The following is a 15921-nucleotide window of genomic DNA, read 5'->3' as shown; positions in this document are numbered from 1 at the left end:
CTACCACAGCCTCTACCACAGCCACTACCACGCCTACAGGTAATGTTTTTGTGTTTACATCAGTGTTTTTGACATTTACAACAAACTCAACCAAATGTCACCTTTTCTATCAGGTGTTTTAAATACCACTATGTTAGAGTGCTTTGAAATCTTTTGTCAGTCCTTCAACAGGCTCAACATGTACATTTGCTCCACTATGAGATTAACTGACACTCCATGAAGTTATACATTTTGTTATACTGGATTGTATTCCCACTCATCACCTGTGAGCAGGAGCACTGGTTTTATGTAGATAGATTACCTGCAGTAACTTTTAATTTGATGTAAAATACCAGCCTTGCAGAAGACTTATTAATCCAGCCACCTTGCTGAACTCTCTGAATGCTCTGTTGCAAACATTCAGTAACAGACTATAACCATAAGTTGGTGCATAAGTACATGACTTCCCAGGGGGAGTGCTGATGCACTTCAGCTATTTCAGTCAGACATTCATGCCTACACCTGCTGTTGTGGATGACATTGTTGAATCACTTGATTTAAAGGCAACACTGTGCTGTGTTATTTGTCGAGCCACTGACGGCTTTTGACACTGTTGATAAAACCATTTCTGTAAATAAGCTGCTCTCTGTGGGTTTGGATGATTCTGTTGAACTGTTTCAAATCATATCTGTCAGAGTAAAACTGTTGTTGAGGATAGTTTTAAATCAAGTTCACGGATGGTTAATAAATGTGTCCCTCAAAGATTTACAGCAGCTCCTTCCTCTGTACATAAATACTATTTTTTTCTAACTCAGCTCTGTAGATTCTCAGCTCATGATTCTGTATTGTACACTGAACAAAAATATAAACAACACTTTTGTTTTTGCTCCCATTTTTCATGAGCTGAACTCAAAGATCTCAGATTTTTCTATGTACACAAAAAGCCTATTTCTCTCAAATACTGTTCACAAATTATTCTAAACCTGTGTTATTGAGCATTTCTCCTCTGTTGAGATAATCTAACCACACCTCACAGGTGTGGCATATCAAGATGCTTATTAGACGCATGATTATTGCACAGGTGTACCTTAGGCTGGCCACAATAGAAGGCCACTGGAAATGTGAAGTTTTACTGTCTGGGGGGGTCAGAAAACCAGTCAGTATCTGGTGTGACCACCGTTTGCCTGACACAGTGCAACACATCTCCTTCACATTGAGTTGATCAGGGTGTGGAATGTTGGTCCACTCCTCTTCATTATCTCGGCGAAGGAGAAGTGCTCACTAACACAGATTTCAACAAGTGTGCGAACAATATTTGAGAGAAGTAGGCCTTTTGTGTCCATAGAAAAAGTCTCAGATCTTTGAGTTCAGCTCATGAAAAATGGGAACAAAAACAAAAGCGTTTATATTTTTGTTCAGGGTAAGATATCCGATCCACTGTAAACCCGGCTTTCTTCAGAGTACAGGCTGCTTTTAATGACCTGCAGACCTCTAAGTTTAACATAAGGACTTCTTGTAGACTTCACAAAGGGAACAACTTGTGCATGTTCTCAGTCCACCCCAAACTGAGATCTAATAAAGTAAAGCATTATATATATATATTTGTAAAAAGACTGTCCTACAAAACTCATACTGCTCTGACATCAAAATTTAAATTAGACTCAGATGTCAGAATGTAGATTTTTTTTCTCCTTCAATAACAGAGAAGCCACCATCCTGTCTACACTGGATTACAGAGATATGCTGTATGTTCATACTAATGTTAAGCCACTGGAAACTGTCTACTACAGCGCCTTTCAGACTTCTGGAGATATTAATAAAACTTTGCTAGCTCCTTTTTCCAATGATATTTGGGAATTCTTTCAAATAATGTGGCTGTGTATAATTTCCTTTGTTGTCGTCTTGTGTATATGCGATTTGCTGTGTTGTGTGTGTGCCTGCACTCTACATCCCAAAGAAAACAGAAATGTTTATCCAGACTTTGCTCATGTTTTTCATTTTTCTTTTAAACCAACAGGAATTAATGTGACAGTATCAATGAGATTAGACTTGGAATTCACTGAAGACTTGAACGATAAATCGAGTTCTGCATACAAAGAGCTTGAATCAAGGATTAATTCAGTGGTAAGTGCAATGTTGACACCATATCGATTCTGATTGTTAGTTCTTTGTGTTCTTATTTTGACTTTATTCTTCATGTCTTTCCTACAGTTACAGAGCCATTACAGCGGCATCAATGGGCTTATCAGACCTTTTGTAACAGGATTCAGGTACAGTGGTTCTCACATTAACAAGAAAAAACAAATTCTAATAATTTGGAGCTGGGAGTCATAATACATTTCACAACACAACTTTTTTTTTTGTTCTTATAGACCAGGAAGTGTTATCGCAGATTTTGTAGTTCAGGTAACAGAAGTGAATGCAACTGAAATAGCTGAAGCAAATAAAAACCTCCCAGAAGCCATGGAGTCAGTTGCGGCTGTCATTGAGCCAGTTGTTGCACAGGTCAAAAGTAAGTTCAAAAGCATTAGTTTATTAGTTTGTCTTTAACTTGACTGAATTCCTAACTGATCTCTTGACTTTCTTCAAAGGTCCAACTCCACTCAAAGTTCCAGACTTGACTTATACCGGTCAAACCATGACACTAACGTGTGACAGCCCCGGCACTGATGTGGGAACAATTTCTGGTTCTGTGTGGAAATTTAAAGGGCTAAAAATTACTTCAGACAGAATTAAAGCAACCACCATTGGCAATCAGTCCACGCTTACAGTTAACAACGTCATTCCTGCTGATGCTGGTAAGTAATCGCGAGCCTAATATGGTTGTAACAAATCAGTAACCAAGAAATTGCCTTATATTTTAATACTATAGTTGCTACCTATTTATACAGCATATGAAGCTGGATTCTCACATCACTACTGTGACATAGTTGCAAAAGGCAGCTTTCCATTGCAGGAACTTGGGGCAGATGCAAGGTGGTCCTTTCAGCCTTTCTGTCTCCATTTCGACCGAGATGTTAACTTTGAGGGGCCAAAACTATGTTAACATTTATTTTACACCGTCAACAGTGATCTCTCGTTTTATCTCCCAACTCAGCTTTTTGTCCCACCCAGCAGCTTTTAAGGGGTGCTCAGAAATACCTACCCACAGTAGCAACTTTTCTTCCCTAAAAATGGCCCTAAAGAGGTTCTGCAGTGGCAGTTCCTGCATTCACACAGACAAAGGTTCAGGCTGCCCTAAAGTAATCGCAAGATCCTGCATTTGAAAATGGCCTGCATATATTGTTGTTTGGGATCAGAATGTTGTAAAAAATAATAGTAATGATATTTTTTTGCTGTGTTAGAGTACACTGACTAAAAATAATTCCTCTCGCAATATTGCCATCATTTCCATAATTTAATATTATAGCGATTATAAATCACTGCTCTTCGTTGGTTTGTAGCATACCAATGCAGTCAGTAATACCTACTTGTTTTAATCACAGGACTCTACGAATGTACACTGGAGGGCACAGCTATGCATTTTATCCGAACGGGAGTTGTGACAAATGCTGCAATCAGAGACGCTCCTATTGTGCGACTTCAGAGTAGAATTTCCGTTAAATGCGAAGACGGAGCGGTGCAACCACTTCAGTGTTGTGTGCAGTCCTCCTACTCAGTCGGATGGTTTGACGGCACGAGCCTTTTATCGTCACGTAAGCAAGAACTGAATCTGCTCAATCTATCCAAAAGTTGGACCTCTCGCCTATTAACAATTTCTTACTAACAACAATGATTAATGTTCCCAGGTCCTGTTGAAGGCAACTGCATCCAGTATGATTACACAATAGAAAACTGCAACGGATCACAGACAAGAGAAAGCATTTTCACATGTAGGGTTGATGACCTCGATGGCTTTGAACAGACGACAACATTGACCATATTCGTCGAATGTAAGAGCAATCTTTGCAATCTAACTGCACCCTGACTTTGCTGTTTTACAGTCCTTTTGACTAATTGATTATTTAACTCTCAAGCTGCTGCTTGCAACGACACTCAGTATGGGACTGGACGAGAAGGCGACAGAGCGAGCATAAGGTGTGATGAGGATCAAGAGGGGGCAAAGACGGCACGGTGTCAGAACGGACAGTGGAGACTTGAGCAAGACACCTGCATTATAATAGAAATCAAGAGATTATTGATTGGTTCGCAGGTAGGCGATTCAACAATGTACCCAACAGCTTTGTGTATGCAGTTAAATACTATTGACACCACTTGGGAGAGGGTTGGGTGTCACCAGATTTTTTTATATACAAGAGGCAAACAGTATAGAATTAAAAGTTCTAACACAAAAGTGGTTTAAATTGCAACATCAAAATGAATAAAATAAAATAAAAAAATGCTTGAAACTTTCCTTATCCATTTCATTCTTTCAGGACCTGATTTTGGAAACAGTGCCAGAATTTGTTGGGAATCTTAGTGCGACTGTCAAGGAAGAAGAAGCAGAAGTTTCAAATTCATCTGAGACAATATCTGCGATTGTTGACATCATAAACACCGTCGCTAATGTAACAACGGTTGTCAATGAAAATGTCATGCAGGCAAGTAAAAGATTAATTTGGTTACCTTTCATAATGGCAACGAATATACTTTATGACCTTTTGTTGGAGTTTGTTGTCTTACAGTGAAACATCTCTTCATTTGCAGGATGTACTAGAAACCGTTGATGTCATCATTGGTAACGACGCAGTCGAGTCCTGGGCGTTTCTGAATGCAAATGAAACCAGAAACGCCAGCTCAGAACTGCTGGGTTCACTGGAGACACTCTCCGATAGACTGGACGGGACGTTTACGATTAACACTGAACGGATCCAGCTCAACAGAACTGTGTTCAGTAACTCTTTTAATGCAATGCTGAACTCCAGCGTGGCCATAAATATTCCAAACACTAACTTTTCCAACGTCTTCATCACCACCATCGTTCTCTCCACCCTTAATAACGTTATGCCAACAAGGAACTCCTCCTTCGATGTCAGCCTCTTCAACGCTACCGCCAATGAAACTGCCCCTGACAACGCCATCAACGCTGCTGTGCTGCTTGTGACAATAAATCAAACAATTTCGAACGTCACTCTGAGCTACAACAAGTTAAACGAATCGCTGTCACTGAACCCGCAGTGTGTCTTCTGGAATTTCACACTTTTTGATAACCTTGGCGCTTGGGATGATGAGGGCTGTTTGTTTGTTTCCGACATAAATAACACAGTAACCTGCACCTGCAACCACCTGACGTCCTTCTCAATACTGATGGCAACTGACGTCCCTCCATCAATAAGAGAAGCCTTGGATATAATCACTTATATTGGAGTTGGAATATCTCTGGCAAGCTTAGTCATATGTCTCATCATTGAAGGATACGTTTGGAAGGACATCACCAGAAACAGCACTGCCTTCATGCGTCACGTGTCCATCGTTAACACCGCGCTGTCTCTGCTGATCGCTAACATCTGTTTTATCATTGGTGCCTCCATCGCTAAGAACCCCCTTGAAGATCCAGGAGAGGACTACACAGTTCCAGTTGGACCATGTAGCACGGCAACATTTTTCATGCACTTTTTCTACCTTGCTCTGTTCTTTTGGATGCTTGTGTCAGGCCTTCTGCTCTTTTACAGAACAGTTATGGTCTTTTCGCACATGTCAAAGTCAGTCATGTTGGCCATTGGCTTCATTTTGGGTTACGGCTGCCCTCTGATTATAGCCGTTATTACGGTTGCCGTCACAGCACCAGGAAACGGATACATAAGGACAAACGAAGCTTGTTGGCTCAACTGGATCAAGACAAAAGCCCTGCTGGCCATGGTGATACCTGCCTTGACCATAGCTTTCATTAATGTTTTGATCATCATCGTGGTCTTGTTCAAAATGCTGAGGCGAGGTGTGGGGGATGCTGCCCAGACAGATGAAAAGCATACCCTGGTGGTCATCATAAGATGTTTGGTCATTTTGACTCCGTTGTTTGGGGTGACCTGGTCTTTGGGAGTGGGAACCATGATATCGCCAACAAATATAGGAATCCATATTTCCTTTGCATTCTTCAATTCATTACAGGTATTTGCACCCATGGAAACTCAATTCTTACAATAAGGGATGCACGATACTTTTTTTCTGGTTTTATTCTGACACCGTGTTCATGCACTGAAACAACCGCATACAACTGCATTTGATACCCCTGTATGGCAACGTAGCGTTAATTTCTGGTAAGCTAAGCAGGTAGGCGAAGGAGTGCAGTAGTTGGAAGTATTTTCGGGTTGGCAGTGATGACAAAAGGAAGGCCATTGGTATACTGTCCTTGTCATCTCTCCAAGTCTGCAAGACTCCACGCTATCAGGGTAATGGTGTGTATGGACAGAAAACATAACTAACAACCATTGCACCTGTTTCTACTAAAGTCTTCCAAATGGACTCCCATGGGCAAGGAAAAGTGTATACCAACAAGTATGCATCAGTGGGCATCAACAGCTGTCTTTCTGAGCACTTGCACTGGAGTATAATCAAGATTTAAAATCCAAAATGGCTCCTTTTAGCAGTATGAGGAAACATCTCTATAATCAGCAATGTGCAAAATTCAAGGGGTTTGATGACGCTTTAAGCAAAACGTAAGGAGCAAGAGAAAATGTCCAAAGTGTGTAAAAATGTCAGAAGCCCTTCATGAGCAGCCGTTGTCAGTTGGAGACAATATGGGATTTTGCTGTTTTCTCAGCGTACTGGAGTCAAAGTACAAAATTCCCAGCTATCATCATAGAGAACCGTACGAACAAAGCACAGTTTAGTGGGGAAAAACAAAAAGAAACGCATCAGCAGCTTATTACAGTACATTTCAGGCACTGGCCTCTCGGCTGATATTTGGATTAGCATTGTCAGCAAAATCTGTTCAAACTACCAGAGGATTGATTTGATCCTTAGATTCGTTCTACATGCAAAGCAGTTTCATGGTTATTTTTACCAAGTATTGGCAAGTATCCAAATGTAAGTACTTGTATGCTGCTTGCCACAAACTGGTATCGGTGCATCCCTACTTAAAATGCAGCACTTTTGTGTACTTAATTTTTGTGTTCTTTCATTGCAATGATAAAGAAATGTTTGTTTTTTTTCCTTCAGGGTTTCTTCATTTTAGTGTTTGGAACATTACTGGATTCAAAGGTATGTTGACTCTTAATGGAACAGGTTGACATTTTGGAAAATAATATATAATAATTTCTTATTTGTAATCATTTGTTTGAAAAAATTAAGCATATAAGGGATTTTTTTAAAAATCAGTTTTTACATTTTGTCTCACAAAGTCATGTAAATGAATACATTTTAAATTTATATGTTTTTACAAATAATAGTTAGTTCCTGTGCAAGGTGTGACTGTACATTACCGTATTTGAACCTGCTAAAAAACCATCAAAACAAAAAGACCTTTAACTAATGTAACAACATGTAATCAGCCTTTTTTTTTTTTTGAGCTGCTGCATTTTTCTAAAACTTGAAATAGAGTATATAGCAATACATTTTTATTAAAGGTTTTGCATGCAGGCTGCAAAGTAAAAAGTAACTGTAACTTGTAAAATAAATGTAATGGCACGAAAACACTTTTCAAGTTTAATAGTGGTGCTGAAGTATTACACAAGATAAAATGGAAACACTGAAGTCAGGTACATGTGGCGGCCATTTTTGTGTTTGTGCACAATATATGAAGAGATAGGAGGCAGTTAGCTTAGCTTAGCATTAAGACTGCGAGCCAGGGGGCGGGTCAGGGGCAGGTAGCCATGTTGAAAGTTTAAAATCCACTCATTAGCACCTCGAACCTCAATTGACTTTTTTTTTTTAACCTGGATAATTTAGTCTGTATAAAATGAATACGCTTTGATGTTACAGTTGCATTCAACTAGATGCTGTAAGTTAATACCACTAATAATTATAAAAGAATATACATATATATGAATGAAGTGTGTAGCTTCCTTAGTGTTGCAGCATCAGGCTTCTCATCTTACTGGCAACAAATATAAAACTGCTTTCTCCCAGTAAATGAACCTGTGAACTAACCTTTCCTGAAATGTGAATGATTTCTGCCTTTGACATGAATTACGTTGGGTCTGCAGATCCGTGCTATCCTCTCAAGAAAGACACCCACACCGACCTCTGGCTCTAACCAAACAAGAGTAAGTTATTGTTTTTGTTCATATGATAAAACTATTTGCACTTTACAGTTTCTCAGGTTTCCTGTCAGTGTTCATGCGTCTTACCTTTTCTAACTGAATCGTGAAAATACACTCACTCAGTTTCATACTTTGGGATTTGTTTCTACCTTAGAGCACAAGTGGTGGCATTTCCTCTTTCGGTGGGATGAATTTGATAAATCGACTCCGTGGAAGAAGAGGTACGTTTTTTTCTTTTTACATGAAGCAGCTTTGCTGAGTCTACTTGAGTTAACTGACTGCTTGACATTCTGCTGTTTGTCTTTCAGAAATCTACCATGTTTCAAACGCTTCAAACTCCAATGGCAGTGGTGCATCAGAGACATTTATTAATATAAATGACTAGTGCTCAATAATGATTCATTTATTTTATTATAAAAACAGCTATGCGGAAGGAAAGCAAGTGCAATATATCTTAAACGTAAAGTGCAGTGAAACAATCTTGTGAATGAAGCTGTGAAATAATATTGTTTCAGAGCTGCCACTTGCTCATACTTGAAGCAGTGTTTGGTAACACGTATGTTGCACAACCACCAGAGCAGTTAGTAAGGAACTTGTTAGAAGGCTGCAACTCGTATAAAGTATTGTCATGACGAAATGTCGGCATTACTATGTCCCTTAAGCAGAAGCAGATGACCCTAGACTGCTACTGAAGAAGCTGATGATTGGACAAAGTACAACTCAGCACTTTGTGCACATTGTCGTGAAATGTTAACACTGTTAAAAGAGGAAATCTAGAAGGTGTACTTTAACATTGTGTTGCATTAAGACACTAATATGGCACCTTTTCCATTGAAAACTTGCTGTCAGTACGTCTTTATTTAACGCCATTGTTATTGTTTAGCATCATTGGCCATTTATGTAGTTTTGTTCAAACCCGGATGTAAAAATTAAGCATATATTCAACATATCCAAGTACAAAACGAATTAGCTTCTTTTGAATTGGATGTGTCTACAAGGACACTGATTGAAAAAGTATCTGTTGAGTACTACACCCAAAAAAATGCAATTTGGTAAATTCAATTTGAAGTCTTGCAGTCTTTGTGTCAACAAATCAGTTGCTCATTTCTGCAGTTTTGCAACCTAGTGTATGTCAATTTAAGAGCAGCCAAAGTGCAAACTGACAAGCACATGGAAGCTCTGCTGTGTTTGTCGTAGTTCAGTCCGAATTTCAAGGATTTCATTCAGAGAGTGAAGTACTTCTAATGTTGTTTTTATGGATGCTTCCACATTTGCCAAGAGCTATTTTGCACTGTGATGGTGAAAGGAAAAGAAAAAAATGAAGGAAAAAAAGAGCTATTGATAGAAAACAAATGCTGTAATGTTCAGTTTCTTTAAAAAAAAAATCTAGTGTAGATAAGCATTATTGTTGAATGATGTGTACTGTAAGAATGTGATGAGTTGTCAATGTGCAGTAGATGTATTTTTTTTCAAATCCTTTATTTTTTTAAGCTATGAATAAAAGACGTGTTTTTGTCTTAAGATCCCACACAAATGATTAATTTCTCATTAAGCTCACTAACTTATTTATGAACACGAGTGGACTTTAAACATCATAGTAATCTGTGCTGACAGTTCACACAAACAGGTTTGTTCTTAATCACTTGTTAAGAACTAACACACAATATATGTGAACCCTCAGAAGGCTGACTCAGCCTTGCAGACTAAAACAGATGCATGTGATGTCTAAACACTAATATATGTGCATACCTTAAACTACGAGTAGAGCATGCATGCACTGTCTTCAGACTAAAACCCCTGCATGTGCATATTATTTCATAAATCCCAGCCACTGTGAAGCTGCTTACCAGGGAAGGCAAAGTGCCCATTCATTGCTTTAGGTAACATTTAAATTGTGTTGTGCTCATATTTTCATTTTTCATGTGATGCTCAAAGCAGTACAGTGGAGGCAACTTCTTAGCTTGTATTAATGAGCAAGACAATAAGCTGATCTGTTCTCCTGAAATCATCTCTGCTTCTATACTATAAATGATAGGATTTACAGAGTCTCAGAAACAAGCAGGATTTAAATTTCACTAAATCACTGTTAAAGCTTTGTTCACTCTTTTTCCATGAACACATCTACCATACTGCACTTTGTATTTTATGGATACTGTATTTTAGACATATTAAGGGCCCATCATCTGCACACAAAACAAAATGGTAAAGAAGTTGACGTGAACAATGCAGGACAATCAAGAGTCTTTGCTTTTACGGCAGCACCTTCTCTTTAATCGCTGGGTAAAGTCAAGGATACAGAGATGTCAGTACACAAAGCGTGGGTTGTATTTAGACATAACATGCATATATGCAACATTTTGGACATAAATACACAACATGGAGTGAAAAGGGACATTTAATAGTGGCATGACAGCAATTTAAATCTGGATTCAGAACAACTTTGAATTGGAAAAGTCACCCTGAAATATTTTTCCAGAAATGATCATTCTGAAAGCTGTTCTGAACCAGCTGTAAAAGAAAGCATATACAAACGGATTAAGCATTGAATTTGACCATCCAAGCCACTTNCAAAGGAAAAAAGGAGTCCAGCACATGAGAAAGACTCCCATCACAACAGCCAGAGTTTTGGTGGCTTTTCTCTCCATCTTATTGACAGACTTTGTAGTGTTGTGGATGATGCGTGCCTGCCTCTGTGCCACTGTTAAAATCTTTAGGTAGAGAGTGATTATTACAATAGCTGGAAGGTAAAAGGTGAAAACAACTCCCATGACGGTTGAACTTGAGCTGTGGAAAAAGTTACACCTTCTGTTAGAGAGCTGTTGTTTCATTCCTCGAAGTGTGGTGCCAATTCCAAGTAAAACAGAAACCGTCCAGCTCACCAGGATCATAATCGTAGTTACACGGACATTCATTTTAGTTCTATATGTCAGAGGCTGACACACTACAAAATATCTGTCAACAGAGATGCAGCACAAGTTCAAAATAGAAGATGTGATCAGAATCATATCAAAACAGCCCCGTAACTTACAAAGTACATTCAAGGCTTTAAGGTGCCAGCATGAACTTACTGACAGCATAGTGCTGAAAGGCAACACCAAAACCCCAACAAGCAGATCAGCCACAGCCAGGGAGAGGATGAGATAGTTAGTAGGAGTGTGGAGCTGTTTGAAATAAATGATGGAGGTCATTACAAGAAGGTTTCCACACGTTACAAGAACTGATAAAGAGCCAACAGCAACACATAACAAGTATGAAGTGGTAGCAGTTTGCTCAGACTCATTACAGAAATGTTTGTTCTCAACAGCATCATCAGTGGTGTTGACAGAGAAATTAGTTTCCATTCATAGATCATCAGTAACACTGTGAACAGGAGAATAAAACAAAACTGGATCCCATGTTCTGTAGAGAGATTTTCAGTTAGTGTTGTTTGTTTCACCCCACACCCAGCGATGCAAACTTACTGAGACGAGTCCTTCGGTCTCTGTGACTCTGAACTGTATCTTTGGATTAGATTTATTGTTGTGGGCTCATTAGCATAACAAGTTCAAGGGAGTGGCCAAGATTGTTTCTGGACATTTTGATAGCCCAGGAGAGATGTCCACTGGTTCCACTCAGAGGACTTAGTGACGTTGTATGATCTATTATTCATTTTAATCCTGTATTACATACGTTTTTCTGATACACATTGTAAAAAAGACATTTTCGGTTCTTCTTGAGATTATTGCAGGTGTTCGATATGCTTTATAGCAATATAACTCTGTGGAAGTTGAGAGTTTCTTGGTGGTTGATCAGATCAGTCAAACCACAGTTGGAGGTGGTCAGGCTTGGATCGCAGCTAGAGGAGACACATTCTAAAGAAAAAAATACTAATTTTCCTAACTGAAGTATGCATGATAAAATCATGAATTTCAAGTTTCATAAAGATCAGAGGTGGGCAACGAAGATTCTGCATGATACTGAGGAAAACAGCAACACTGGTGACATGAAATTGAGGAAGAAGCACTGAGGAAGAAGAAGTGGTGTTCGCTTCAGGCTAAGAGCTCAGGCCTATCGCCCATCCCTCCCCAGTGTCGTCTTGCTCACATTCAGTTCCTGGAAAGACCAAACTGGATGATCTCAGAGGTTGGCTCAGATACCAGCGGGATGTGAAGAACTGTAAGATTGTCTGCCTACCGAAACATACCTCAACCTTCTAGTGCCGGACCAAACCATCCGGAATTCAGACTCCTTTTCTGAGTTTCATGAGGCCAGACGGAAGGAATCTGACAAGTCTAAAGGTGGTGGAGATGACTTCTTAATAAAAGGTTGTTGTAACCCCCAACCCCCAAACTTCTGTAGACCCTTGTGTGACGTCTGCGTGTCTTCCAAATGTTCAGACTACACAGAGTGTACACCATGCAAGTGTGCCATTGCACAGGGGGAAATAAAATTTTCTGTATTTCTGTAACTGTCAGTGAGACTTGTGCACCTCTCAGCAGGTATTTTGGTCCACTCCTCATGAGCAGACTGCTCCAGATGTCTCAGGTTTGAAGGGTGCCTTCTCCAGATGGCATGTTTCAGCTCCTTCCTCAGATGTTCAATAGGATCTAGATCAGGGCTCACAGAAGGCCACTTCAGAGCAGTCCAATGTTTTACTCTGAGCCATTCTTGGGTGCTTCTAGCTGTGCGTGTTTTGGGTCATTATCCTGTTGCAAGACCCATGACCTGCGACTGAGATCAAGCTCTCTGACACTGGGCAGCACATTTCTTTCTAGAATACCTTGATAGTCTTGAGATTTCATTGGACCCTGCACAGATTCAAGACACTCTGTGCCAGATGCAGCAAAGCAGCCCCAGAACATAACAGAGCCTCCTCCATGTTTCACAGTAGGGACAGTGTTCTGTTCTTCATATGCTTCATGTTTGCGTCTGTGACCATAGAGCTGATGTGCCTCGCCAGAAAGTTCCAGTTTTGTCTCGTCTGTCCAGAGGACATTCTCCCAGAAGCTTTGTGGCTTGTCAACATTCAGTTTGGTAAATTCCAGTCTGGCTTTGTTATGATTTGTTTTCAACAATGGTGTCCTCTTTGGCCGTCTCCCATGAAGTCCACTTTGGCTCAAACAACGACGGATGGTGCGATCTGACACTGATGTACCTTGACCTTGGAGTTCACCTTTAATGTCTTCAGTGGTTGTTCTGGGCNAAATTCCAGTCTGGCTTTGTTATGATTTGTTTTCAACAATGGTGTCCTCTTTGGTCGTCTCCCATGAAGTCCACTTTGGCTCAAACAACGACGGATGGTGCAATCTGTCACTGATGTACCTTGACCTTGGAGTTCACCTTTAATGCCTTTAGAGGTTGTTCTGGGCTCTTTTGTTACCATTCGTATCATCTGTCTCTTCCATTTGTCATCAATTTTCCTCTCTGGGGAGAACTCCAACAAGGCAGCACTCAGCCAGGGGCTTGTGAGTATCTCCACACCCGCTCGGTGCCTCTCACCGTGGGCAACTCTGGAAAAGGAGAGAGTCCAACCCCTCTCCAGGAGAATGGTTCCGGAGCCCTTGCTGTGCGTGGAGGTGAGCCCGGCTATATCTAGCCGGTCACGGTCCACCTCCCGCACCAGCTTAGGTTTCTTCCCCGCCACTGATGTGACGTACCACGTCCCAAGAGCTAGTCTCCGCCACCAGGTGGCGGTACACCAGGACGCCCACTCCTGCCTACCACTCAGTGGGCATAGCACCCGACCCTGATCTTCTGCCCTGTGGGTGGTGGGCCCTCTGGGCAGCGGCCCCGTGTCGCTTCTTCAGGGGTGTCCAACCAAGACCCACAGGGCACCAAGAATCAGCCACCAGATGCTCTCTTGCGAGCTTCCCCCTCAGGCCTGGCTCCAGGAAGGGACCCCAGTTTCCCTGTTCTGGGCGAAGTGGTGACTTTCCTTTTTAAGTTTTTCATCTGGGTCTCTGAATCGTCTTTGTCTGGTCCCTACCCCAGAACCAATTTGCCTTGGGAGACCCTGCCAGGGGCTAATGCCCCAGACAACATAGCTCCCAGGATCACAGGGACACTCAAACCCCTCCACCGTGATAAGGTGGTGATTCATCAGGGGGTCATACTTTCATAATTCAGCATTGAAAGAGCTGCAATTGAAATAGTCATTGCTAGACTTTGGAGGTGCTTTGATTTGTATGTTTTCCATTGACAGCACCCAAACACAGTGGCAAGTGCAAAATTTTNACTTGTAACCCTATAAATAGGCCGACTGACTGATTACAAGTTTGTAGACACCTGTGATGCTAATTGCAGGACACACCTTGATTGGACATGTCCCTATGGTCACATTATTTTCAGTCTTTTCTAGGGGTACCATCATTTTTGTCCAGGCCTGTTTCATGAGTTTATTTGTTAAAATAATTCTGTTGAACCATGGTTCAAAAGCAATGTCTGACTTTTATTGCTTAATTTTCATAGAATTTTTATTTATTATTACTTTTGTCAGATTCAAGTTATTGCTGTGACCGTTGTGGGTTTTTCTTTCATTAATCAAGGGGTCCCAACAATTTTGTCTACATTTGTATAATCCCTCCAGCGGGTTCTGGGTCTGCTCCAGGGTCTCTTCCTAGGTGGACGTGTTTGGAAAACCTCCAGAGGAAGCCTCCCCGTAGGCATCCGAATCAAATGTCCAAACCACCTCAACTGGCTCCTTTTGACGCAAAGGACCAGCGGCTCTACTCCGAGCTCCCTCCAGATGTCCGAGCTCCTCACCCTATATCTAAGGCTGAGCCCAGCCATCCTGCGGAGGAAGCTCATTTCAGCCACTTGTATCCTCTATCACGTTCTATTGGTCACGACCCAAAGCTCGTGACCATAGATGAGGGTTGGGATGTATATAGACTGGTAAATCAAGAGCTTCGCCTTGCAGCTCAGCTCTCTCTTCACCACGACAGTCCAGTACAGCGCCCACATTACTGCTGATGCCTCACCGAGCTGCCTGTCCACTTCGCACTCCATTTTCGCATCACTCATGAACAAAATCCCGAGATACTTAAACTCCCTCGCTTGAGGAAGCAACTCCCCCTCCCACCCAGAGGAAGCAATCCACCAGTTTCCGGCAGAGGACCATGGCGTCGGACTTGGAGGTCCTGATCTGCATCCCTGCCACTTCGCACTCGGCTGCAAACCGCTCTAGCCATGACAGTCTGACAATGTCCAGAGCCTTTGGCATCCAGAGCCCTTGCTGTGTGTGGAGGTGAGCCCGACTATATCTAGCGAGTCACGGTCCACCTCCCGCACCAGCTCAGACTCCTTCCCCGTCACTGATGTGACGTTCCACGTCCCAAGAGCTAGTCTCCGCCACCAGGCAGCGGTACACCAGGACGCCCACTCCTGCCTACCACTCGGTGGGCATAGCACCCGACCCTGATCTTCTGCCCTGTGGGTGGTGGGCCCTCTGGGCAGCAGCCCGTTCCGGGCGAAGTGGTGGCTTTCCTTTTTAAGTTTTTCATCTGGGTCTCTGAATCGTCTTTGTCTGGTCCCTCCCCCAGAACCAATTTGCCTTGGGAGACCCTGCCAGAGGCTAATGCCCCAGACAACATAGCTCCCAGGATCACAGGGACACTCAAACCCCTCCACCGTGATAAGGTGGCGATTCTTTAGGGGGTCATACTTTCATAATTCAGCATTGAAAGAGTTGCAATTGAAATAGTCATTGCTAGACTTTGGAGGTGCTTTGATTTGTATGTTTTCCATTGACAGCACCCAAACACAGTGGCAAGTGCAAAATTTT

General features: G+C 41.6%; 1 protein-coding gene across 1 annotated transcript in view; it reads left to right on the top strand.

The window, feature by feature from the left end:
- LOC103367090 (probable G-protein coupled receptor 116) overlaps positions 1-8915 on the top strand; it is a 51471-nt gene extending 42556 nt beyond the window's left edge. Inside the window, exons 27-40 of the mRNA XM_008295008.1 lie at positions 1-39; positions 1997-2103; positions 2191-2249; positions 2352-2491; positions 2571-2777; positions 3465-3674; positions 3768-3911; positions 3996-4171; positions 4395-4559; positions 4666-6066; positions 7117-7158; positions 8103-8162; positions 8314-8380; positions 8468-8915. Coding sequence (XP_008293230.1) covers positions 1-39; positions 1997-2103; positions 2191-2249; positions 2352-2491; positions 2571-2777; positions 3465-3674; positions 3768-3911; positions 3996-4171; positions 4395-4559; positions 4666-6066; positions 7117-7158; positions 8103-8162; positions 8314-8380; positions 8468-8544 — 2894 coding nt within the window. The 3' untranslated portion in view covers positions 8545-8915. The remainder of the gene's footprint in view (positions 40-1996; positions 2104-2190; positions 2250-2351; positions 2492-2570; positions 2778-3464; positions 3675-3767; positions 3912-3995; positions 4172-4394; positions 4560-4665; positions 6067-7116; positions 7159-8102; positions 8163-8313; positions 8381-8467) is intronic.
- Positions 8916-15921: the final 7006 nt, after the last annotated feature.

This window comes from Stegastes partitus, unplaced genomic scaffold, assembly GCF_000690725.1.
Source record: "Stegastes partitus isolate 25-593 unplaced genomic scaffold, Stegastes_partitus-1.0.2 Scaffold1014, whole genome shotgun sequence".
NCBI classification, from domain to species: domain Eukaryota; kingdom Metazoa; phylum Chordata; class Actinopteri; family Pomacentridae; genus Stegastes; species Stegastes partitus.
The sequence above is the reverse complement of the archived record's forward strand: the minus strand, read 5'-3'. Positions and strand labels throughout refer to the sequence as shown.